The following is a 22,843-nucleotide window of genomic DNA, read 5'->3' on the forward strand; positions in this document are numbered from 1 at the left end:
CCCACTCCAGTGTTCTTGCCTGGAGAATCCCAGGGATGGGGGAGCCTGGTGGGCTGCCGTCTATGGGGTCGCACAGAGTCGGACACGACTGAAGCGACTTAGCAGCAGCAGCAGCAGCAATAATGCATTTAATAGTTAGTTGCCAAAATAACACAACTGTCAACTAAAAAGGAATAACATCAAAATAGAAAAACAAAACCAAACCCCATGAAAATTCTAGCTTAAACCTTGAATAACCTATTTGTAAAATTCTAAAAGATAAAGGAAGTAATTTACTAATGATTAACTTTAATGAAAAATGAGTGCATTTGTTGTATATCTTAAAATGTTGTGTTTTAAAACATCAGCAAGAATCTCATTAGGTTGATACCTAGAGTAAATTGCTATAGAGAAATTAGGAATAACAAGTTTATAAAAGTTTGAAAGGGGAGGAAAAAGTTTGGCAAGTACAAAATACAAGAATGCAACTGGTTTGACTGCAGTATACAGTGTATAATTTAAAGTAGCTTACCAGAATTTGAAAATAACAATGGAATTTATTTTAAAATACTTTATCAGCTTGCTAATTATGGCTTGGCTGTGTTCTAAATCCTTTCATTACAAATGAGATTACTGAACTAATAACCTTCCAAAGCATTTAATTCATACTTCTTTAATACACAATCTTCCATGTTGTGAATACAGTTCAATATTTTTCTACTGCAGCATCCCTACAGCTAACAGAGAAGAGATGTCTTCCTATCTGAGGTCTAGGATTATAACCAGAATAGTACAAAGCAAAAAAAGTTTCACTGAAGCCTGCCATTAAAGCTTTAAATCTGTACAAATCAGCTTTCTGTTCTTTATAAAAGTAGTATTTTAATAGGAAAACTTATTTCATAAATTTTAAAAATCAATGATCTAGAAGTAATATCACATTTACCTCATGTCTTAAATACTTCCTAGCACAGTATTACCATATCCCAACTTGAAATCATACAACATTTTGTTTCCAATTAGAATGATAGAAAGTTCATCATTTTGGTATCCTAAGGGCCTACCACTGCGCCTAAAACAGAGTCCCTCAACCAAAGATGGTACTCTGCAGTTCATATACTGCTTTCGAGGAATCAGAAAGAAACAGACATACACTGTAAATACAGCTTAACCAGTTAACTTACATCTTTTTCTGACCGATGTGGAAACATAGAAGACTGGCTGTAGTACATGTTTTCGTCATGGTAGTCACTGTCGACCCCCTCTACAAACTTCTTTCTTGAAGCACCAAACATGCTGTTTGTCACCTAAACAAAAATATTACTTTTATCAAGAATAATATTTTGGAAAATGTCAAGCTTTACCTTACTCCTATGTAAAAAACATAAAATGGAGGGAGTACTGCTAAGATAAAGAAACAGGTCAACTAAGGATTAAGGGGACAGGTGAGAAACTCGCAACAATGTAGTAGTAAATGTTTATTTGCAGGTCCTGAAAGTAAGAGGAGAAACTTAAACTCTGTTGTATGCAAAGATTCCAATTCCTTTACAAGAAAAAACATCACTATTCTTGAAAAATGGCAACCCAAAATATTTTCCATACAAAGATTTTTTAAAACATGTTTGGGTTTAACTATTCAAAATCTTCACATGCATCTTCACTATTATTCAATATGAATAATTATTATTCAGTATGAATAATCCTTAAGTATCTGAGGATTCTTATATCCAGGAGTGTCTCTGACATCACTATATCTACTTTCTAAACTAGCTGTTTTCCAAAGTATATCATCTTCACTAATAAGCTAAGTTTATTGAGACAAAGCACTTTTTGAGCCCATGAATAGCATACTGGAAATTTTATCTCAAGTCACAAGCTTTCATTCACGTTAACAGTAAGATAAACTTTTCATTCATCATCCTGGTGTAAATTTAAGATCTTCAGTAAATAACCTGCTTACTCTTGTGTTTTAAGTCTTTATCACATCCAACACTAGTAATTTTGAGCACTCATCACTGTAACTGCTAAATTTCTGCTAACTTTTTCCCCCAACATGACCTCTATGAAACTTCCAAAACTGACAGGTTATTTACTTCAGGTCAATGTGTCTATCCCTAGTAGTACACTTTGTAATTCAAAGTCAACTGAAATGTCATGACAGGAGAGATTTATAAAGACTTGAGAACATACAGTAACTACATGCTTTCACAAAAAAATTGGGGGAAAAATTCATCAAATTTGACATCCATCTGGTACATTATGAATAAGTGTATTCTTTTGCCACTCTAAGTAAGAATAAACAATTTCTTCTCATTTCAAAATAAAGACTGTAGTTACTACCATTTACCAGTAGATATGATAAACTGATAAGACTGCAGGCTTTAAAGGCCAAATGTGATATGCAAGTCTGTTGAAATCACCCAAGCTATTTAATAATCACTTAATATCTCAAGTTCCATGTTAAATCTGTACGAAACTGAGATGCTACATATTTGTGTTTTCGCTCCCTCAGGCAAACACCCAGGGAGTCTGGGCAAATTTGGTATTGATGGAAGAGAAACAATTTTGTCTTCCTCTGTCTAGGCATTTTATATGTTTAGTTTTGCTTTCAAAAAAGTAAAACCTCTCAGGTTAGGTTCAGTTCAGTCGCTCAGTCAGTCCGACTCTGGAACCCCATGGACTGCAGCATGCCATCACCAACTCCCGGATCTTGCTCAAACTCATGTCCATCAACTAGGTGACGCCATCCAACCATCTCATCCTCTGTCACCCCCTTCTCTTTCCGCCTTCAATCTTTCCCAACATCAGGGTCTTTTCCAGTGAGTCAGATCTTCACATCAGGTGGCCAAAGTAGCGGAGCTTCAGCTTCAGCATCAGTCCTTCCAATGAATGAATATTCAGGATTGATCTCCTTTAGGATTGACTGGTTTGATCTCCTTGTAGTTCAAGGGACTCTCAAGTGTCTTCTCCAACACCACAGTTAAAAAGCATCAATTCTTCAGCACCCAGCCATGTTTATTGTCCAACTCTCACATCCATACATGACAACTAGAAACACCATAGCCTTGACTAGATGGACCTTTGTTGGTAAAGTAACGTCGCTGCTTTTTAATATGCTGTCTAGGTTGGTCAGAGCTTTTCTTCCAAGAAGCAAGCAACTTTTAATTTCTTGGCTGCAGTCACTGTCTGCAGTCAATTTGGAGGCCAAGAAAATTAAGTCTTTCGCTATTTCCACTGTTTCCCCATCTAGCTGCCATGAAGTGGCGGGACTTGATGCCATGATCTGTTTTTTGAATGTTGAGTTTTAGACCAGCTTTTTCACTCTCTACTTTCACTTTCATCAGGAGGCTCTTTAGTTCCTCTTCGCTTTCTGCCATAAGGATGGTGTCACCTGCCTATCTGAGGTTATTGATATTTCTCCCAGCAATCTTGATTCCAGCTTGTCCTTCATCCACCCTGGCATTTCACATGATGTACTCTACATATAAGTTAAATAAGCAGGGTGACAATATACAGCCCTGACATACTCCTTTTACAATTTGGAACCAGTCTATTGTAGAAAGAAGTTTTTTATTCTGTACAATTAATTTCAGAATTCTAAGAGTCTATTAGTTGGTTTTTATGATAAATGTTATATCAGAATTGTCAAAAGAAGAGTTCACTTTGCTCCATTTGAATTAACTCATGTATGTAAAATTGAGAAGAGATATCCTGGTACTCTCCTGAAATTTTTTTGAATTCTGTAAGTTCCATGCCATTTTCCTGTGATTTTCCTTTTCTAGAATTATAACTCAGTAGCAATTATGATTTAAAGGGAATTAAATGTATCTTTAAGTTTTTTTTACAACAAACCTTTTAAATCTCATGTGTAAAGAGCCTTAATTTGCAGACAATAAAGTGTTTTTTTCCACTGTCACTTTGCTGAAACAAAACTTATTTAAAAAAAAATCTTTTTCCTTTTAGGGACTACTTAGACAGTTGGTGGATAGGTGTATGGGATTCTAGCCCCTAAAATTACAGTCAGAGTTACAGAATAGCTTCAGGACCACCACCAATCTGCAAGCACATCTGAAGTTGGACTGGCTATGTTTCAAGGGCTCAGGAGCTGTGGTTACCAACGGCTACAGCATCGAACAATGCAGTGCTAGATACGGAGTCAGGAAAGAAATTAAGTGGATTCCACAGCTAGTGGCCATGGCACTCAGCTTGAGAGGATCTGGGGTTAGGGTTAGGGTTGCCCAAAGGAGATTACATATGTTCTAACAAATTAATCAGGCACTCTATCAGATCTAGTCTCGTAAATCCATTTCTCACGTCCCACTGTATAATCATAAGGGATTTGATTTAGGTCACACCTGAATCGTCTAGTGGTTCCCTACTTTCTTCAATTTAAGTCTAAATTTGGCAATAAGGAGTTCATGAGCTGAGCCACAGTCAGCTCCCGGTCTTATTTTTGGTGACTGTATAAAATGTCTCTATTTTGGGCTGCAAAGAATATAATCAATCTGATTTTGGTGTTGACCATCTGGTGATGTCCATGTGTAGAGTCTTCCCTTGTATTGTTGGAAGAGGGTGTTTGCTATGACCAGTGTGTTCTCTTGGCAAAATTCCATTAGCCTTTGCCCTGCTTCATTCCATACTCAAAGGCCAAATTTGCCTGTAACCCCAGGTGTTTCTTGATTTCCTACTTTTGTACTCCAGTCCCCTATAATGAAAAGGACATCTTTTCTGGGTGTTAGTTCTAAAAGGTGTTGTAGGTCTTCATAGAACCGTTCAACTTCAGTTTCTTTAGCGTTACTGGTTGGGGCATAGGATTGGATTACAGTAATATTGAATGGTTTGCCTTGGAAACGAACAGAGATCATTCTGCTGTTTTTGATTGTACCCAAGTACTGCATTTCAGACTCTCTTGTTGACATGATGGCTACTCCATTTCTTCTAAGGGATTCCTGCCCACAGTAGTAGATATAATGGTCATCTGAGTTAAATTCACCCATTCCAGTCCATTTTAGTTCGCTGATGCCTTGAATGTTGACGTTCACTCTTGCCATCTCCTGTCTGACCACTTCCAGTTTGCCTTGATTCATGGAACTAACGTACTAGGTTCCTATGCAATATTGTTCTTTACAGCATTGGACCTTGCTTCTATCACCAGTCATATCCATAACTGGGTATTGTTTTTGCTTTGGCTCCATTCCTTCATTCTTTCTGGAGTGATTTCTCCACTGATCTCCAGTAGCATATTGGGCACTTACCGACCTGGGGAGTTCCTCTTTCAGTATCCTATCATTTTGCCTTTTCATACTGTTCATGGGATTCTCAAGGCAAGAATACTGAAGTGGTTTGCCATTCCCTTCTCCAGTGGACCACATTCGGTCAGACCTCTTCACCATGACCCATCCGTCTTGGGTGACCCCACATGGCATGGCTTAGTTTCACTGAGTTAGACAAGGCTGTGGTCCATGTGATCAGATTGTCTAGTTTTCTGTATCAGATCATGAACTCCTTACTGGCAAATTTAGACTTAAATTGAAGAAAGTGGGGAAAACCACTAGACCTTTCAGGTATGACCTAAATCAAATCCCTTATGATTACACAGTAGAAGTGAGAAATTGATTTAAGGGACTAGATCTGATACACAGAGTGCCTGATGAACCATGGACAGAGGTTCATGACAATGTACAGGAGACAGGGATCAAGACCATACCCATGAAAAAGAAATGCAAAAAAAGCAAAATGGCTGTCTGAGGAAGGCTTAAACAAATAGCTGTGAAAAGAAGAGAAGCGAAAAGCAAAGGAGGAAAGGAAAGATAGAAGCATCTGAATACAGAGTTCCAAAGAATAGCAAGGACAGATTAAGGAAGCCTTCCTTAGCAACCAATGAAAAGAAATAGAAGAAAACAACAGAATGGGTAAGACTAGAGATCTCTTCAAGAAAACTAGAGATACCAAGGGAACATTTCATGCAAAGATGGGCTTGATAAAGGACAGAAATGGTATGGACCTAACAGAAGCAGAATATATTAAGAAGGTGGCAAGAATACACAGAAAAACTGTACAAAAAAGATCTTTATGACCCAGATAATCCCGATGGTGTGATCACTAGAGCCAGACATCCTGGAATATAAAGTCAAGTAGGTCTTAGAAAGCATCACTACAAACAAAGCTAGTGGAGGTGATGGAACTCCAGTGGAACTATTTCAAATCCTAGAAGATGATGCTGTGGAAGTGCTGCACTCTATATGCCAGCAAATTTGGAAAACTCAGCAGTGGCCACATGACTGGAAAAGGTCCGTTTTCATTGCAATCCCAAAGAAAGGCAACGCCAAAGAATGCTCAAACTACCACACAATTGCACTCATCTCACATGCTAGTAAAGTAATGCTCAAAATTCTCCAAGCCAGGCTTCAGCAATATAGGAACCATGAACTTCCAGATGTTCAAGCTGGTTTTAGAAAAGGCAGAGGAACCAGAGATCAAATTGCCAATATCCACTGGATTATCAAAAAAGCGAGAGAGTTGCAGAAAAACATCTATTTCTGCTTTATTGACTATGCCAAAGCCTTTGACAGTGTGGATCACAAGAAATGGTGGAAAATTCTGAAAGAGATGGTAGTACCAGACCACCTGACCTGCCTCTTGAGAAACCTGTGTGCAGGTCAGGAAGCAACAGTTAGAACTGGACATGGAACAACAGACTGGTTCCAAATAGGAAAAGCAGTATATCAAGGCTGTATATTGTCACCCTGCTTATTTAACTTCTATGCAGAGTACATCATGAGAAACACTGGGCTGGAAGAGGCACAAGCTGGACTCAAGATTGCTGGGAGAAACATCAATAACCTCAGATACACAGATGACACCACCCTTATGGCAGAAAGTGAAGAGAAGCTAAAAAGCCTCTTGATGAAAGTGAAAGAGGAGAGTGAAAAAGTTGGCTTAAAGCTCACCATTCAGAAAACTACGATCATGGCATCTGGTCCATCACTTCATGGCAAATAGATGGGGAACAGTGGAAACAGTGTCAGACTTTATTTTTTTGGGCTCCAAAATCACTGCAGATGGTGACTGCAGCCATAAAATTAAAAGATGCTTACTCCTTGGAAGAAAACTTATTACCAACCTAGACAGCATATTCTAAACCAGAGACATTACTTTGCCAACAAAGGTCTATCTAGTCAGAGCTATGGTTTTTCCAGTAGTCATGTATGGATGTGAGAGTTGGACTGTGAAGAAAGCTGAGCGCTGAAGAATTGATGCTTTTGAACTATGGTGTTGGAGAAGACTCTTGAGAGTCCCTTGGACTGCAAGGAGATCCAACCAGTCCATCCTAAAGGAGATCAGTCCTGGGCGTTCATTGGAAGGACTGATGCTGAAACTGAAACTCCAATACTCTGGCCACCTTATGCGAAGAGTTGACTCACTGGAAAATGCTCTGATGCTGGGAGGGATTGGGGGCAGGAGGAGAAGGGGATGACAGAGGATGAGATGGCTGGATGGCATCACCAACTGAATGGACATGAGTTTAAGCGAACTCCGGGAGTTGGTGATGGACAGGGAGGCCTGGCGCGCTGCAATTCATGGGGTCGCAAAGAGTCAGACCCGACTGAGCAACTGAACTGAACTGAACAAACTAATAGTTCCTTTAAAAATATCTTTCTATATTTTACACCTAAAGAGATTTATAGCCTAAAAACATACAACAAAGCAGAAGTTGTCTTCAGACTTTAGTTCATATTTAGCTGAGTAGCTTTTGCTCAGACTTTAACAGGAAGTAGTAAGGTCACCTAATTAAGCTATCCGGCCTGTACCCTGAAAATGTTTGTTCATGTCCTTCCCGAAATAATAAACCCAATCATCTTTATCATTATTTTATCAACTATAATACTAGGAACTATCATTGTTATAATTAGCTCCCATTGACTACTCATGTGAATTAGATTTAAAACCCAGGTTCAGTTCCTGGTCAGGGAACTAAAATCTTACAAGCCACACAGTATGGCTTTTAAAAAAAAAAAAAAAGAGGATTTGGGGGGCAGTTTAAGAGTGACATAATTTGGCATATTTTCTGTAAGTATACATTTAATATGACTGCAGCTAAGCTGTAAGGAATGGACAAGAGGGGACAAGAGTGGAAACAGGGAAACAGGTGTGAGAGACGACAGTGGCTCAGCATACAGTGGTATGGTAGAAGTGATGAAGAGGTATATAAAGGGTATATTTTGAGAGAGTTCTGACACTAATGAATATAAGAATGGATGGATATGAAAGGGTAAGATATTCACATTACCCCCTGGAAGAGAATAAGGAAGAATCAAAGGAACCTAGAAATCTACTTTTTATCAAAGGGGATATGTTAACACTAGGCCAAAATATGTTAAAAGTATTCCATATATATTGAAGTCAACTCAGTACACAGAAATTTAAAAAACTAATTTAAAAACAAAATCACGCTTCACTCTACATTACATATAAAATTTGTTCAAATATTTGGTACATATAATTTTCAGGTTTTTTCAAGAAAATATACAAAGGGTTTACACCCATTTTAACTGACAACCTTCTTTCTCAACTCTCATACCAGATATATTAACAAAGGAGAAGCAAAAGTTGAGATTTCACCGAGAAAAATACACGCAATACATATGTACCAAAGGCAAGGTTTCTAAAGCCTTTTTGAACACAGATCTAAAACAGGTAACTAAGACATTTTTTATTTGCTTTGAGTTCATAAGCACTAATCAGAATATATATATATACACACATACATACATATATATAAATATATATAACATAAGCTAGCATACACTAATTTTGTCGGCCTGACTTCCCCCACTGCAAAAAAAACAAAAAAAAACAAGAGGTGACCTCAAAATGTAGTAGAGAGGAATTAAACTGAGAAGCAGAATAGAAGCACTAAGTTGGCTGGATCTTCCCAGTAAACATCTTCATTACTTAATTAGGACTAGCCATGAATTCCTAAGGTCTAACATTCCTAACATCTAAATATAATATTTCAAAGCCAAATTCAATAAGTCAAAATAATCACAGAAGAATTCACAAAACCTCAAACGTGAGATAATCTTAACCAACAAACAACTTCAAAGACTGGTAAAGTGGCCCCTGATCCAGGTGGGATGAATGGTAATTACAAAAGGGAAGGAATAAGAGAAAAGGCTGGAGCTTTTTAAACAGTCAGAGAAACAACACTAGGACAAATACAAGTGAAACTTTACAAATAAAATTTAGATAGATAAGAAACAGTAAAAAACAGACCATATCCAAGGCAGGACAGATGATACTTAATCTTGCACAGTTTTCTTTCACCAAGACCTCTGGAAGGAACTTACTCTAAAATCCTTTACTGTCTATGATGCTGGAAATGTTGGCTCAGGCATGGAATCCTATTCCCAGGGAATAGAAACACAATCCATGGCAGAGTGGTCCTTTTCCTGAGAGCAAACAAATGTAGTTTGATTTTGAAATCTATCTCCCAAGGTTCCAGCAGCATATTTTAAAGTGCTGCTAGGACATTTCTATCTGAGGAGAAGCACATTTTAATCAACTTAATCAGTAATATTTAAAACTGACTTTCCAAGTTGTTCTCTCCTTCTTTGTTCTGCATATCATCACGTTCTATCCATTCTTCACATGGTTTTCATGCTTTTTTGCCATTCTTCCTTTCATCATCTTAGTTTAAGATCTGGACTAGTTTTTTTTAAGGCCCCTGACTGATCTCTCTTTACATTTCAATGAACATGCTAAGGGTTTACTATATGAATTATGCCAAAAATTGTGCTAATGAACACAAAAACTGAGTAACAGCTCAAAGTCTTGAACAAGCTTACAGTCTAGCTAGGAAAAACACCTGTAAACAAAAAATTGTTCTATGAATATCTGTATAGATGTTTTGGGAACACAAATAAGGAAATATCTAACTTTAACTGAGGGAAACAGACTGAAAGATCTTATTATAAAGTAATATGTGAACATATATTAAAATTTGTTAATTTTTTTTTTATTACAAAAAAACACAAAGTGTGTGGGATGGGTGATGCAGCAAACTCTGGCATCAGAGACAGCATGGATAAGTGCTTGGAAATGAGAGAAAGCCCAAGAAACAAAAGACTTTTAATATAGTCAACAAGGAGGATGCCTGGAAGGACAATGATAGGTGGTAAAGAAAAGTAGGTTAAATTCCATTGCCAGGTTAAGAGGGTATGCATAAAGACAGGAAAATCAGGTATAAAAATCTAGGTGAAGACTTCCCTCAACCAATATTTCACTATGATGACACATTCATAACCACTACACTGAATTTGTTACTTTCTTACTCTCATATCGCTTTTTAATTTTCCCTAAAGGATACAGTCCATTCTAAAGGAGATCAGCCCTGGGTGTTCTTTGGAAGGACTGATGCTAAAGCTGAAACTCCAGTACTTTGGCCACCTCATGAAGCGTTGACTCACTGGAAAAGACACTGATGCTGGGAGGGATTGAGGGCAGGAGGAGAAGGGGATGACAGAGGATGAGATGGCTGGATGGCATCACTGATTAGATGGATGCGAGTGTGAGTGAACTCCGGGAGTTGGTGATGGACAGGGAGGCTTGGCGTGCTGTGATTCATGGGGTCGCAAAGAGTCGGACACGAGTGAGCGACTGAACTGAACTGAACTGAATAGATCATGACCTTAACACATAATTTTGCTATAGTAATTATCTCAAAATTCAACACAAACCTTATGCCTCAGCTTAATTTGGTTCTTCTTTGCTTTCTGCCATTAGAGCGGTATCATCCGCATATCTGTGTTGATGTTTCTCCCACCTATCTTGATTTCAGCTTGTAATTCATCCAGCCCAGCACTTCTCATGATGTGCTCAGGATATAGGTTAAACAAACAGGGTGACAGCAGACAGCCCCATTGTATTCCTTTCTCAATCTTGAACCAATCAGTTGTTCCATACAGGGTTCTAACTGTTGCTTCTTGACCTGCACACAGGCTTCTCAGGAGATAGGTAAGATGGTCTGGTATTCCCACTGAAGAGCTTCCCCCAGTTTGTCAGGATCCACACAAAGGCTCTAGCATAAGAAACAGAGATAGATGTTTTTCTGAAATTCCCTTGCTTTCTCTATAATCCAGTGAATGTTGGCAAATCGATCTTTGGTTCCTCTTCCTTTTCTAAACCCAGCTTGGACATCTGGAAGTTCTTGGTTTGCATAACGCTGAAGCCTAGCATGAAAGATTTTATGCATGGTTTTACTAGCATGGGAGACGAGTGCAACTGTCCAATGGTTATCATATTCTTTGGTACTACTTTTCTAGGGGATTGGGATGAGGATTGACCATTTTCAATCCTGTGGCCACTGCTGGGTCTTCCAGATTTGCTGACATAATGAAAGAAAATACCTTGATGGCATCATCCTTCAGGGATCTGAACAGTTCTGGAATTTCGTCACACCCACTAGTTTTACTAGTAGCAATGCTTCTTAAGGCCCTCCAGAATGTCTGACTCTGGGTGACTAACCATGAAGATCTTTTATATACAGGTCTTCTGTGTGTTCTTTCCATCTCTTGATCACTTCAGTGTCTGTTAGTTCTCTACCATTTTTATCCTTTACTGTGCCCATCTTTGGGCGGAATACTCCCTTGATGTTTCCAATTTTCCTTAAGAGCTCTCCAGTCTCTTCCCTTTTGTTGTTTTCTTCTATTATTAGCACTGTTCATTGACGAAGGCCTTCTTGTCTCTTCTGGCTATTTTTTGGAACTCTGCGTTTCATTGGATGTACCTTTACCCCTTTCCCTTGCTTTTTGCTTCTCTTTGTTCTTCTGCTATTTGTAAAGCCTCCTCTGATAACCACTTTGCCTTCTTGCTTTTCTTTTTCTTTGGGATGGTTCCACCTCTGGACCTTTGCATAAGATGATACCTCTGCTTAGAATGCTCTTTCTCCCATTCTTTGAAACTCTCACACCAAATCAGGACCCTTGGATTACAGTCACTGAAAATACTTTATCATAACTATAATTATATAACTTTTATTGACCACCTACTATATGCCAGGGAATATATTCTAAATGCTTTAAAATGTATTTATATAATCTTTATAGTTAAAACTAAGATCATGGCATCTGGTCCCATCACTTCATGCAAATAGATAGGGAAACAGTATCACACTTTATTTTAGGGGGCTCCAAAATCACTGCAGATGGTGACTGCAGCCAGGAAATTAGAAGACACTTACTCCTTGGAAGGAAAGTTATGACCAACCTAGACAGCATATTCAAAAGCAGAGACATTACTTTGCCAACAAAGGTCCGTCTGGTCAAGGCTATGGTTTTTCCAGTGGTCATGTATGGATGTGAGAGTTGGACTATAAAGAAAGCTGAGAGTCAAAGAATTGATGCTTTTGAACTGTGGTGTTGGAGAAGACTCTTGAGAGTCCCTTGGACTGCAAGGAAATCCAACCAGTCCATTCTGAAGGAGATCAGCCCTGGGATTTCTTTGAAGGGAATGATGCTGAAGCTGAAACTCCAGTACTTTGGCCACCTCATGTGAAGAGTTGACTCACTGGAAAAGACCCTGATGCTGAGAGGGATTAGAGGCAGGAGGAGAAGGAGACGACCCAGGATGAGATGGCTGGATGGCATCAACGACTCGATGGACATGAGTTTGCGTGAACTCCGGAAGTTGGTGATGGACAGGGAGGCCTGGCATGCTGTGATTCATGGGGTCGCTAAGAGTCGGACACGAATGAGTGACTGAAATGAACTGAACTATGTAACATGTATGTAATCCTCATGTATTCACTTATTTAGTCTTCATTTTTAGATGAGAAAACTGAGAACTGCAGAAGTTGGGTAATTTGCCCAAGGTCATATATCTGATGCATCCAAGGTTTTATATGTAAGTGCCAAAGAAGGGCCATGAACTCATACAATTTGCTAGAGTCCCCGATTTTAACCATGATAGTACACTGACTCTCAGACATACAACTCATAATTTAATGTGTGTATTCTCCCAAAACGATAAGCTTCATTATGGGAGAAGCAGTAAAGGGCAAAAGAGGGTGAGGGACTTTCTTTGCAGTAAACAATGGTAGAGGGTGCCACATCAAATATGTGTGCAAGTCAAAAAGATCCCTTTAGTAGAAGAATGAGAATGAACTGACTAGAGGTATGTGAAACAAAAGCTAGTCTCTATCAGACTGATCTTATCTCTTTTAGAGAAACAGACAATTTTAGAATAAAATTATGCTTAAGAGAACATTACTACACCAATTAAAAAGTAATTATTGTTTCATATTTCAAATTAATAATTTTACTTACTTTCAAAATATAATGAACATAATTGAATCATTCAAGGAATTAAAATGGTTATTATAAAACTATACTTTTATTATAAGCTACTGAAATAGACACTGTAGCATTAAACAAGTAGAATACATTTACCAACTAGGTTAAAATAAGAACAAATACCTAACGGCAACATTTTCTTGGGGATTCCATTTCTAAAGTAGCTAGAAGTTTTTACTATTAACATGCTGATACCTGTGACCCATCACAAAATTAACTATTTAACAATATTAAAGCATGAAGACTTTTCTATAGTCAACAAATTTTCACCTTTAGCAACAGAGTCTGTACTCACCTTATATTATAAAGGATAAAGAGAGCCAAGTATAGGTAGTGGGTGTGAGTAACAAGACTGTTTTCTACTCCTGTTTCCCTAATGAAGACTTTACTAATTCATTCTGATTGCTGAACATAAAATTTGACTTCTAGCCTATTTGGCCCTCCCAATTTCATATTCACTATCAGAAAACATTTCACACACATGTATATGCACTGGAGTTTTTTGTTATCTATAAAGTAGGCAGGAAATTAATTTAAAAAAACACAGTCAATTGCAATTAACATTTATCTGCCTTTACCAAGATGTAGTAAACCAAACTGAAACCAATCACAAGAAGCTAAGATATCTGAAATCTACTTATCTTCAATACTGGCCATCAGGAAAAGTTGATAGATCAAATCCATTAAGACACTGCCCAAATTCTATGAAACAAGACTACTGTGCACCTATATCAAATATATACTACCACCTAGAAATATTTATAACCCAAGGAACTTCTGTTTAGCGGTATTTTTTGGTAATAGGATTCTGAGCTACCAATCCTACTTCACAACTGTAATAAATAATACTAATTTTCGTTCCTAGAAAACACTAAAAAAAACCCTGAAATGGGATTAAATAAAAGGAGAGAGAGGCATTAACATTGGGGAAAAAAAAATCTAGCTTCTCAAAGAACAAAGAATTTAATATCTGGAAGTCTTCAAGAAAAAACAAATGATCTTTCCTTCTATTAAAAAAATAAACTACTCTCAAAGTCCTACTAGCTCTAGAACACTGTGGCTTGACACTATAATATAAATGTATAATGAATAGTTTAATAATCTGCCTTGGATGGATCCAAGAAAAGTGAAGATTCAGATAAATTTTGAATTGATAATTTCTAAAATCATCAACTTAAATTGGTAAGGAAATAAAAGCAATTCACTTCACAGTTTTAGTAAATGCAAAAGGCCTGATAAATGAGCAATAAAAGCCTTAATGAATTCTGAAAAGGCAGCACAGGAAACTGTGGATGGAAACGTGATTCAGCAGAAAACCAGAGACTTATATGAGCATATCCACAATCATTATCTTGGAGAGTAGTTAAATATTCTGGCACAAGATTTTTTACAGGGGTTACAGGACTCCTTTGTAAGAGGTGCCATCCCCCACAAAACAGGGTAGCTCACATTTCATAGAAAGACAGAGAGGGCATCAAGGGGAGATGAAAACACATCACTCTTCCTAATCCAACACCTGTTACTGAAATCTGGTATCTGAAGCTGCCTTACTGAGATGACATTCCCATGTCTGGTATGTACAGCATACCTTAAGACGTGCCCCTCCCCCAAACCTACTAATTCTGTAAAGTATTACCAAAAAGTCTATAAATGCTCCTATCAGTCTGACTTTGATCTAGGGAGGATATGTTGTGCATGCTTCAACTTGAAGCAAAATAGATTTTGTGGTTTTCCAAAATCTTAGTCGCGTGTATCAATCGCCTCATACAGATTGAAACTTTAACCATCAACATATAAGCTCTGAAAGATAACTGTATCATCCTAAAATTAAAACTCTTCAATTACTCAAAAAGTGCTAACAATTATATATTATATTAACTAAAGAACCAATTATAGCTGGTATGCCTTACCAGCAATAAGATTTGAGAACTCACAAAATATGGACTAAAATTAAAATAAGCATTATTTTATCCTTGAATACAACTGGAAGAACATGTAACAGTAAGCCTGTTAAGTTCTGAATATAAAACAAATATGAAGGAAAATTTTCAAATGAAGGTGGAGATCTTAAACCAATGTTAAACATGGGGTCAGAGGTAGGGAGCTCTAATAAAGGGGAGAGGAAGGGAATTCAAAAGATACTGGACATATGGTCTGCTTTGCTGGGAGATATGGATGTCTATAAGCCTCCTAGTAGACTTAAGAAACCCTGGAACTTCAGATAAACTGTTGAGGATTCTGTATTTCAAGACCCTGCTCTGAGATGCGAAATGCCAAATACCTGGTGCTCCAACCTTTTTAAACCTGACACACTTTCTTTGAAGAAATGTTAGCAATCACAGGCCAAATTAATTCTATCTTTCCTGGGTATAATTTTGCACATCTTAGTATGTGATAAAGAATTTAGAAATCACATGAATAAAAATCACGTGGCATAGATATGAAAGAACTAAAGAACAATTTTTGAAGGCTTTCTGAGAAGCAAAAACCTAAAGTGATAATAAAGTGCAGACCCAGGGCTATACTGCCACAGAACTATTTCTAAAAAGTATGCATTAAGAAAAAAACCTGCATTGTTAGATCATGATTTTAGATATAAGACAGACAAGTAGAAAACGTCAAGAGTGTTGGCATTTTACACACACACAAAATTTGGTGAACTTGCTCACTCAAGTATTGGCTAAACTTAGTGTACTAAGTATTGTGCTGCTTCTATACTTCTTTTTATTAACCTCAAACCTAGAGATGGGTAGAAAAGTTTCAGTCTTCCTGTCTAGATTTCAAGGAAAAAGATGTTTCAAGTTTCTATTCCTGCAAATTTTAAAAATATATAGCTACCTGACTAAAACTTTGGGAAAGGGAAGGACAGCATGTCTACAGCTACCAGAAGGAAACTAAAATTTGCCTCCTTCTGATACCAAGCTAAACATGTCAAAATTTTAACTCTATGTATTTATGCTTTCCCTGACTTCTCTTAGCTTCTTTTCTGAATACCAGTTTTTTTGGTCCTGCAATACTTTGTGGAGAATATGAAGTTTAAAACAATCTAACACCCTTCCTTTGTATTATAATATTAATGATTTATTCAGTTTAAGGTTGTCCCTCTTTCACATCCAATAAGAAAAAAATTATTTCTTAGAACACATTAGGATTTTGTTTAATAATTAATGAGGTAATTTTATGAAAAATAATTTTAAGAAGCATCATATTTTTAAACTAACAGAATGACTCACTGGTAAAATGGCCCAACATCCACCCTTAAAATACTGATGACACTGTTTTTTCCCCCAGCCTTTCCCACCACATACTTACCTGTGCAACTTCTTTCAACATTTGCTACTCTGGGGATTGGAAAGCTCAGAGCTGGAGGCTGAAGTGAAGAAGGAAAGGTTGGAGGGTGAGCCATGGCACCAGCCCCACACTAGGAGCTCCCCTGAGACACTACAGCAGGGTTGACACCATAGCTCTGAAGTTCAAACTCCAGCAAACGATAAGAAAGGAGTCCAACCAGAACATGATAAACGATGGGATTCTTCTGCTCTTTGAAAAATAAGGAAATCATGCTATAAAGATCTGAATGTCCAGTTTCAACATTATGACTCCCTGTTCACATCTTCATTATTCCCCAACCCCCGATTCACTTCTCAGACTGATTTAAAGTGCTCATCAAAACAGAGGGTGGGAGGCGAAGTCCTACAAACTTGCACACAGAAAATGAGGATAGGGCTTACCTGGCCAGCATAAAAACGTCCAAGACAACACGTTAAAATACTCTGCCTATCTGCCCCTTGGATATTTTCTTGTTCTCCTAAGCATTCAACATTTAAGGCTCTCAAACACATTAATACTAACATCATCAACCAGCAAAATGACAGCCAGGCTACTTAGATGTATTTAAATTCCTAAAAGTAGACTGCTGCTACTGCTGCTAAGTCACTTCAGTTGTGTCCAACTCTGTGTGACCCCATAGATGGCAGCCCACCGGGCTCCCCCATCCCTGGGATTCTCTAGGGAAGAACACTGGAGTGGGTTGCCATTTCCTTCTCCAATGCATGAAAGTAAAATCACTCAGTCGTGTCCGACTCTTTGCAATCCCATGGACTGTAGCCTACCAGGCTCCTCTGTCCATGGGATTTTCCAGGCAAGAGTACTGGAGTGGGGTGCCATTGCCTTCTCCGAAAAGTAGACTAGTGACCTTTTTAAAACCCATGGATAACTTTTGGTGTAAGGATATTCCTTGGAGGAATTTCCTGGCAGTCCAGTGTTTAAGGACTTTCACTTCCACTGCTGGGGCCCCAGTTCTATTTCTAGCTGTAGAACTAAGATTTTACAAGTTGTACAAAGTGGCAAAAAAAAAAAAAAATTCCTGGGAGGAAACTAAGTTCTTAAAAGTGTTCCACTCTGATAAAAGCAAATAAGGACCCCCTTTAACTAATATAACTCTAATCAAACTAGATGACAAAAAATTAGACTTTTAGAGAAATAAATCTAAATATAGGACTTAAATGTGACTTTTATGAGAATAAGAATCCTCATTTTATAATATAGAAAGTAAACTATCAATTCAAAGGAAACTAGATTCTGATAATTATGACTAATAAAGCTAATAGAAGATGTTCATTTCAGTTATTTAAAGATAACATCTATTTAGTAACACAAATATTACTGAAGGTGTCAAATACTATAAAACCGTAAACTAGGAGAAGGAAATGGCAACACACTCCAGTATTTTTGCCTAGAGAACCCAATGGACAAAAGGGCCTGGGGGGTAAAAAAAAAAAAAAAAAATTGTAAACTATATTCACTGAAGTTAAAGAATCCCAAATTATTTCATATGAAGCAATTAAAAATGAAAAGTATCCCTTTAGCAAGGGAACACAGGACCTTTAAAATACTTCTGAACAGCCTGCCATATTAATTCAGTAAACATTATTCAGTAAACATCTACTATGTGCTAAATAGTTACATTTATACCCTTATATACTTTATCCATTAGATGCTCAGAACAAAGAACATCATAAATCAAAGTGAGTAAAGAAGAGAACACATTTACAGTCTTCCTGTACTACTCTGGCCTCCAGGCCTTAGTGAACTTACCCTTCATTACCTCTAACCTCCCACCATTCCTGCCAAACTGCCCTGCTCCCCTTGATATTTCTCAAACTCAAAGGGCATACTCCTGACTTCAGGCTTTTGTATTTGCATACTCCAGGAAAGCTTTCTTCTCAGGTAGCTACATGGCTTCGGCTCACTTTACTTCGGATACTGAGCCATCCTAGTGAGGACTTCACTGTCTATTCTATTTTAGATTATACTATCCTTTGCCCTAATCCCTTGGCACCCTTTACCCCTTTTCCTATATGTGTCAACATATAACACACAATGCATTTTATCTATTTTGTTTAATGTCTTCCTATGCTCTAAAACATCCACTCCTTGAGAATTTATTTTTGTTTCTTTGCTCACTTTTGTCTCTGCAGAATCTGGAACAGTGCCTGGCTCTGAATAGGCCCATACATGCATGAGTCCTCCTCTTACTCCACACATGCTGTTACCTGTGTTATCTGACAGGAACCCATCAATGCAGTGCTTACAGCACATGTGAAAATTTTACGAGGACAACAATTATTTTAAAAAGTAATGGAATTATGTAAAAAATTAATTTTTGTATTTCTGAAACATATGAATAAAACTGTTTTATGCCTTTTTCCACTGAAATTGACAACCACTTCCAAAATACCTACTAGACACCTTCAGTGGTTAGAATGCCACACCATGAGAAATAAATAAAAACTTCAGGATTTAAAATTATTTTTCTATTTCTTAAACTTTTTCTCAAGTTAGATTGTCTTCTTAAAAAAAGCTGCTTCATGAGTATTTCAGATTTATCAGTTTAATATGATGAGCCATTACAGGTCTCTTTTCTAGCAAAAAAAAAAAAAATCCCCCTAGAAGAATTATACTACTCAGAGCCACTGGGTTGCACTGTAGTCCATGGGAATATATACTCCTTAAAGTTAGCTGAACCATTTACTGCTAGAACAGTCTAACACAGTGGGCCTGGTACAAATATGCACTAACATATATGCACTAACATGTACTGAGTGTTTACTAAACGGTAAGCACTGCTCAAAGCACTTTATACATATTACCTCACTTAATCATAACAAAACCTCTATAAGATGTACTTTTACCTCAAATTGAGGCACAGAAGGGTAGGGTCTACATACTCTCATCAGACTGAAAATATTTCTCTATCACAGTTATTATGAATACCCAGTTCTTGCAGCCCAAATGAGATACAAAAGGCTTATTTTCCAGAAAAACCCAAGTGGACAGACTTCAAATTTTAGAAGCTGGCCAAAGTATAGGTAAGGGTGAGGCCTGAAAATTGAGAGATGAAGTAAAGACCCACATTCTGAACTGTGGGATCCTCAGCTTTCTTTCCTTATCTTGCTTACAGAACACCGTCAGATGTAAGAATCACCCTGTCCACTGCACTTTGATACTACCTGTGGAAAAACTGAATTGCTGCAGAGAAATAAACGTCACACACTAACAAAGTAAGGTCCTTCCAATGACAAGGCTAACTCAACTACATGTTAACACACTGTCCACAAACACCATAATCACTTTACTTTTTTAGAAATAATTTTAGAGTCACAAAAGAGCTGTAAAAATAGGACAGAGTTCCCATATGCCCCATTTTCTTCAAGTGGTAACATCTTGTTAGGACAAGTATCAAAACTAAGAAATTAGCTATTAACTAACAACTTCACACAGATTTCACCAGTTTCCCACTAACTTCCTTTTTCTATACCAGGGTAGACATTATATTTAGTTTTACGCTTCCTTGGTCTTCTGCAACCACGGACTTTACGTCAGTCTTTCACAACACCAATGTCTTCAGTCATACCAGTGCAGCTAACACTACAGAACGTCCTGCAACTTGGGTAGGACTGATGTTTTGTCATGACTAGACTGACATCATACATTTTTAAAGACACATTACCACAAATGTGACATGTCCTCAAGTGCACCATATATGATGGATGTATTCCAATATATGCATGCATGTGATGATAAAATGTCTTATTACAAGTGATACTAACCTTGATCTTGGTTAAAATGGTGTATCTGCCAGTTTTCTCCATTGTAACTCGTTATTTTCCTTTTGAAAACAGTAAATATTCTGAAAAAAGTACTTTTAGATCATGCAAATGTCTGTCCTTAAATTTTTGGCTCACTAATTTGAGCATTCATCCATGGATACTGCCTACAGCACCTATTACTGTGATGGTTTAATGATGATTTTCTATTTTCTTCATTTCTTTTACATTGTATTTGTTCATCAAAATGTTTCTGTAAGTAGACAAACCATCTTTTAAAGATCTCATTCTCAAACATGAACACGAGTATCAAAGATGTAACCTAACTGACCCAAAGTGATATAGACAGAAAGTGAAAAATAATGTCTTAAAACCAAGAGTCTTTTAATCTATAACAATACATTCTTTCAGTTTCATTACACTACTCTTATCCCAGTAGAAAAGAGCACTTTTAAAATTTCATATGCCCCAAGCAGTCTCTATCAGTACTTCCAGCCCTAAATAAGAAAGACCTTTTCTTTTTCCTAAGAAAAAAAAAATCTTCCTATTTTCATTACTATACATCATTATACACATTTACTATAATACCTTTAATCTACAGAGGCAGATTAAACAATGAAGAGATAATATAATATTCTATGTGACAGAATAAGGAATACTAATTAATAAAATTATGACCTCAGTTGAGAAGATAAATGGTCATTATATTACAAGTCTACTGGGCTTCCCTGCTGGCTCAGTGGTGAAGAATCAGCCTGGCAATGCAGGAAATGCAAGAGACTCGAGTTTGATCCCTGGGTCAGGAAGATCTCCTGGAGCAGCACATGGCAACCACTCCAGTATTCTTGCCTGGAAAATTCCATGGACAAAAGAGCCTGATGGGCTATGGTCCCTGGGATTGCGAACAGTCAGACAAGACTGTGAGACTAAGCACAACAACCACATTTACAAGTGTACTAGATTCCAGGGAATCTTAAGGGAGGGAACTGACGGGGAAATCATCCAATTTTTAGATTTAGGTAAAACAGAATCACAGCTCTGATGACTCCATATATGAACTGGAAGTTATTTACTGACTTGTACTGTTTGATGTTTCTTCAAAAATGATGCTAAGTGCTGAGAACAAGTCTGATATTTCTTCGGATTGCATTTCACATAGTGTCTTACACAATAAAAAGTATTCAAGCCTTGACTGAACACTAACTTAAAAGCTTATTTTCTCAGTCTCAAGAATGATTTTTCATCCATTTTCTTAACCAAAATAAAAATTTTTTAAAAGATGAAACCTTTTAATATTTAGTAGAACTTCTACTTCCAACCAAGATGGAGGAGTAGGGCTCCCCTTGCTCCCAAGTCACCTGAAACAACTTTTAAAATGGATTTTTTTAAATGGGTAAAATATATTTACCAATAGTTTTCAGACATAGGACATAAAGTGGTATAAAACAAGAACCCCTAAGGGAAGAGAAAGAACTGATATGAGCCCTACAACTGTCCCTGCTTACTGAATGGGGGAGTTTCCAAATTATAATACTAAGTTTCAATACAAGGAGAGGGAGTCCTGGTGAAGGCCAGAAATTTCTGTGAATTGAGGAAGTGTAGCTGAGAAGGCAGCTAGAGCACCAAGTAGCAGAGAGCTGCAAAGAAAGCATTAGAGAAATCTGGAAAGGGTTCCTCTTTGGTCATCTATGCATATGCATGCATGCAGAGGATGGGAACAGAGACAGCACAAATAATCTCTAGGCTCACACAACTGTTCCCTACGCCAAAATAGAAAAACATAATTCACAGGGCATCAGATAGAGTACTCAGAAGAATACAGTCTCAGTATGTGGGAACAATTAGCCTAGACTAAAAGCTACTGTGGTCCTTTGTAACAAAACTTACCATTAAAAGGGGGGAGGGGAGAGAGGAAGAATGTCTCAAAAGGCTCAAAAAGCTTCTAAGTAACTAAGAAAGCTCAAGAACACTAACAAATAAAAAAAAATAAAAACAGGTTAAAAATTCTAAGAACTGGCATCCAAGCAGAAGTTTCCTGGCTGTGCAAAAACATAATAAAATACATAATGGGGAACCAACAAGAGAACAGACCCAGAAATGGTACAGGTGACAGAATTAACAATGACATTATAGAGCTGTTATGTTTTGTATGTAAAGGGAAGAATAACTGGCATGATGAAGAAAAGACTGGTGAACTTTTAAAAACACAGATATAAAAAACCATCCTAAACGCATGGAGAAAAAAAATATTTTAAAAACTGAACAGAGCAAGAGTAAGCTGTGGGACTTCAAGTGATTTAATATATGTATAATTGGAGTCCCCAAGGTTGAATAGGTACAGAGTAAATATTTACAAAAATAGAATAAAAATATCAACTGATTCACTTTGCTATACACCTGAAACTA

At 37.3% G+C, this 22,843-nt stretch overlaps 1 protein-coding gene across 6 annotated transcripts in view; it reads right to left on the reverse strand.

Annotated features, from left to right (window-relative positions):
* Positions 1-22,843, reverse strand: part of CNOT2 (CCR4-NOT transcription complex subunit 2) — a 126,071-nt gene that overhangs the window by 40,268 nt on the left and 62,960 nt on the right. For 3 of the 6 annotated variants that reach the window (XM_052639847.1, XM_052639850.1, XM_052639846.1), the window contains exon 3: positions 1,161-1,283. In XM_052639847.1, coding sequence (XP_052495807.1) covers positions 1,161-1,283 — 123 coding nt within the window. Of the gene's footprint in view, positions 1-1,160; positions 1,284-9,326; positions 9,376-16,640; positions 16,699-22,843 lie in introns of those variants that run through there. The other 3 variants (XM_052639848.1, XM_052639849.1, XM_052639852.1) reach the window with 3 other exon arrangements.

Source organism: Budorcas taxicolor, chromosome 5 (genome assembly GCF_023091745.1).
Source record: "Budorcas taxicolor isolate Tak-1 chromosome 5, Takin1.1, whole genome shotgun sequence".
NCBI lineage: Eukaryota > Metazoa > Chordata > Mammalia > Artiodactyla > Bovidae > Budorcas > Budorcas taxicolor.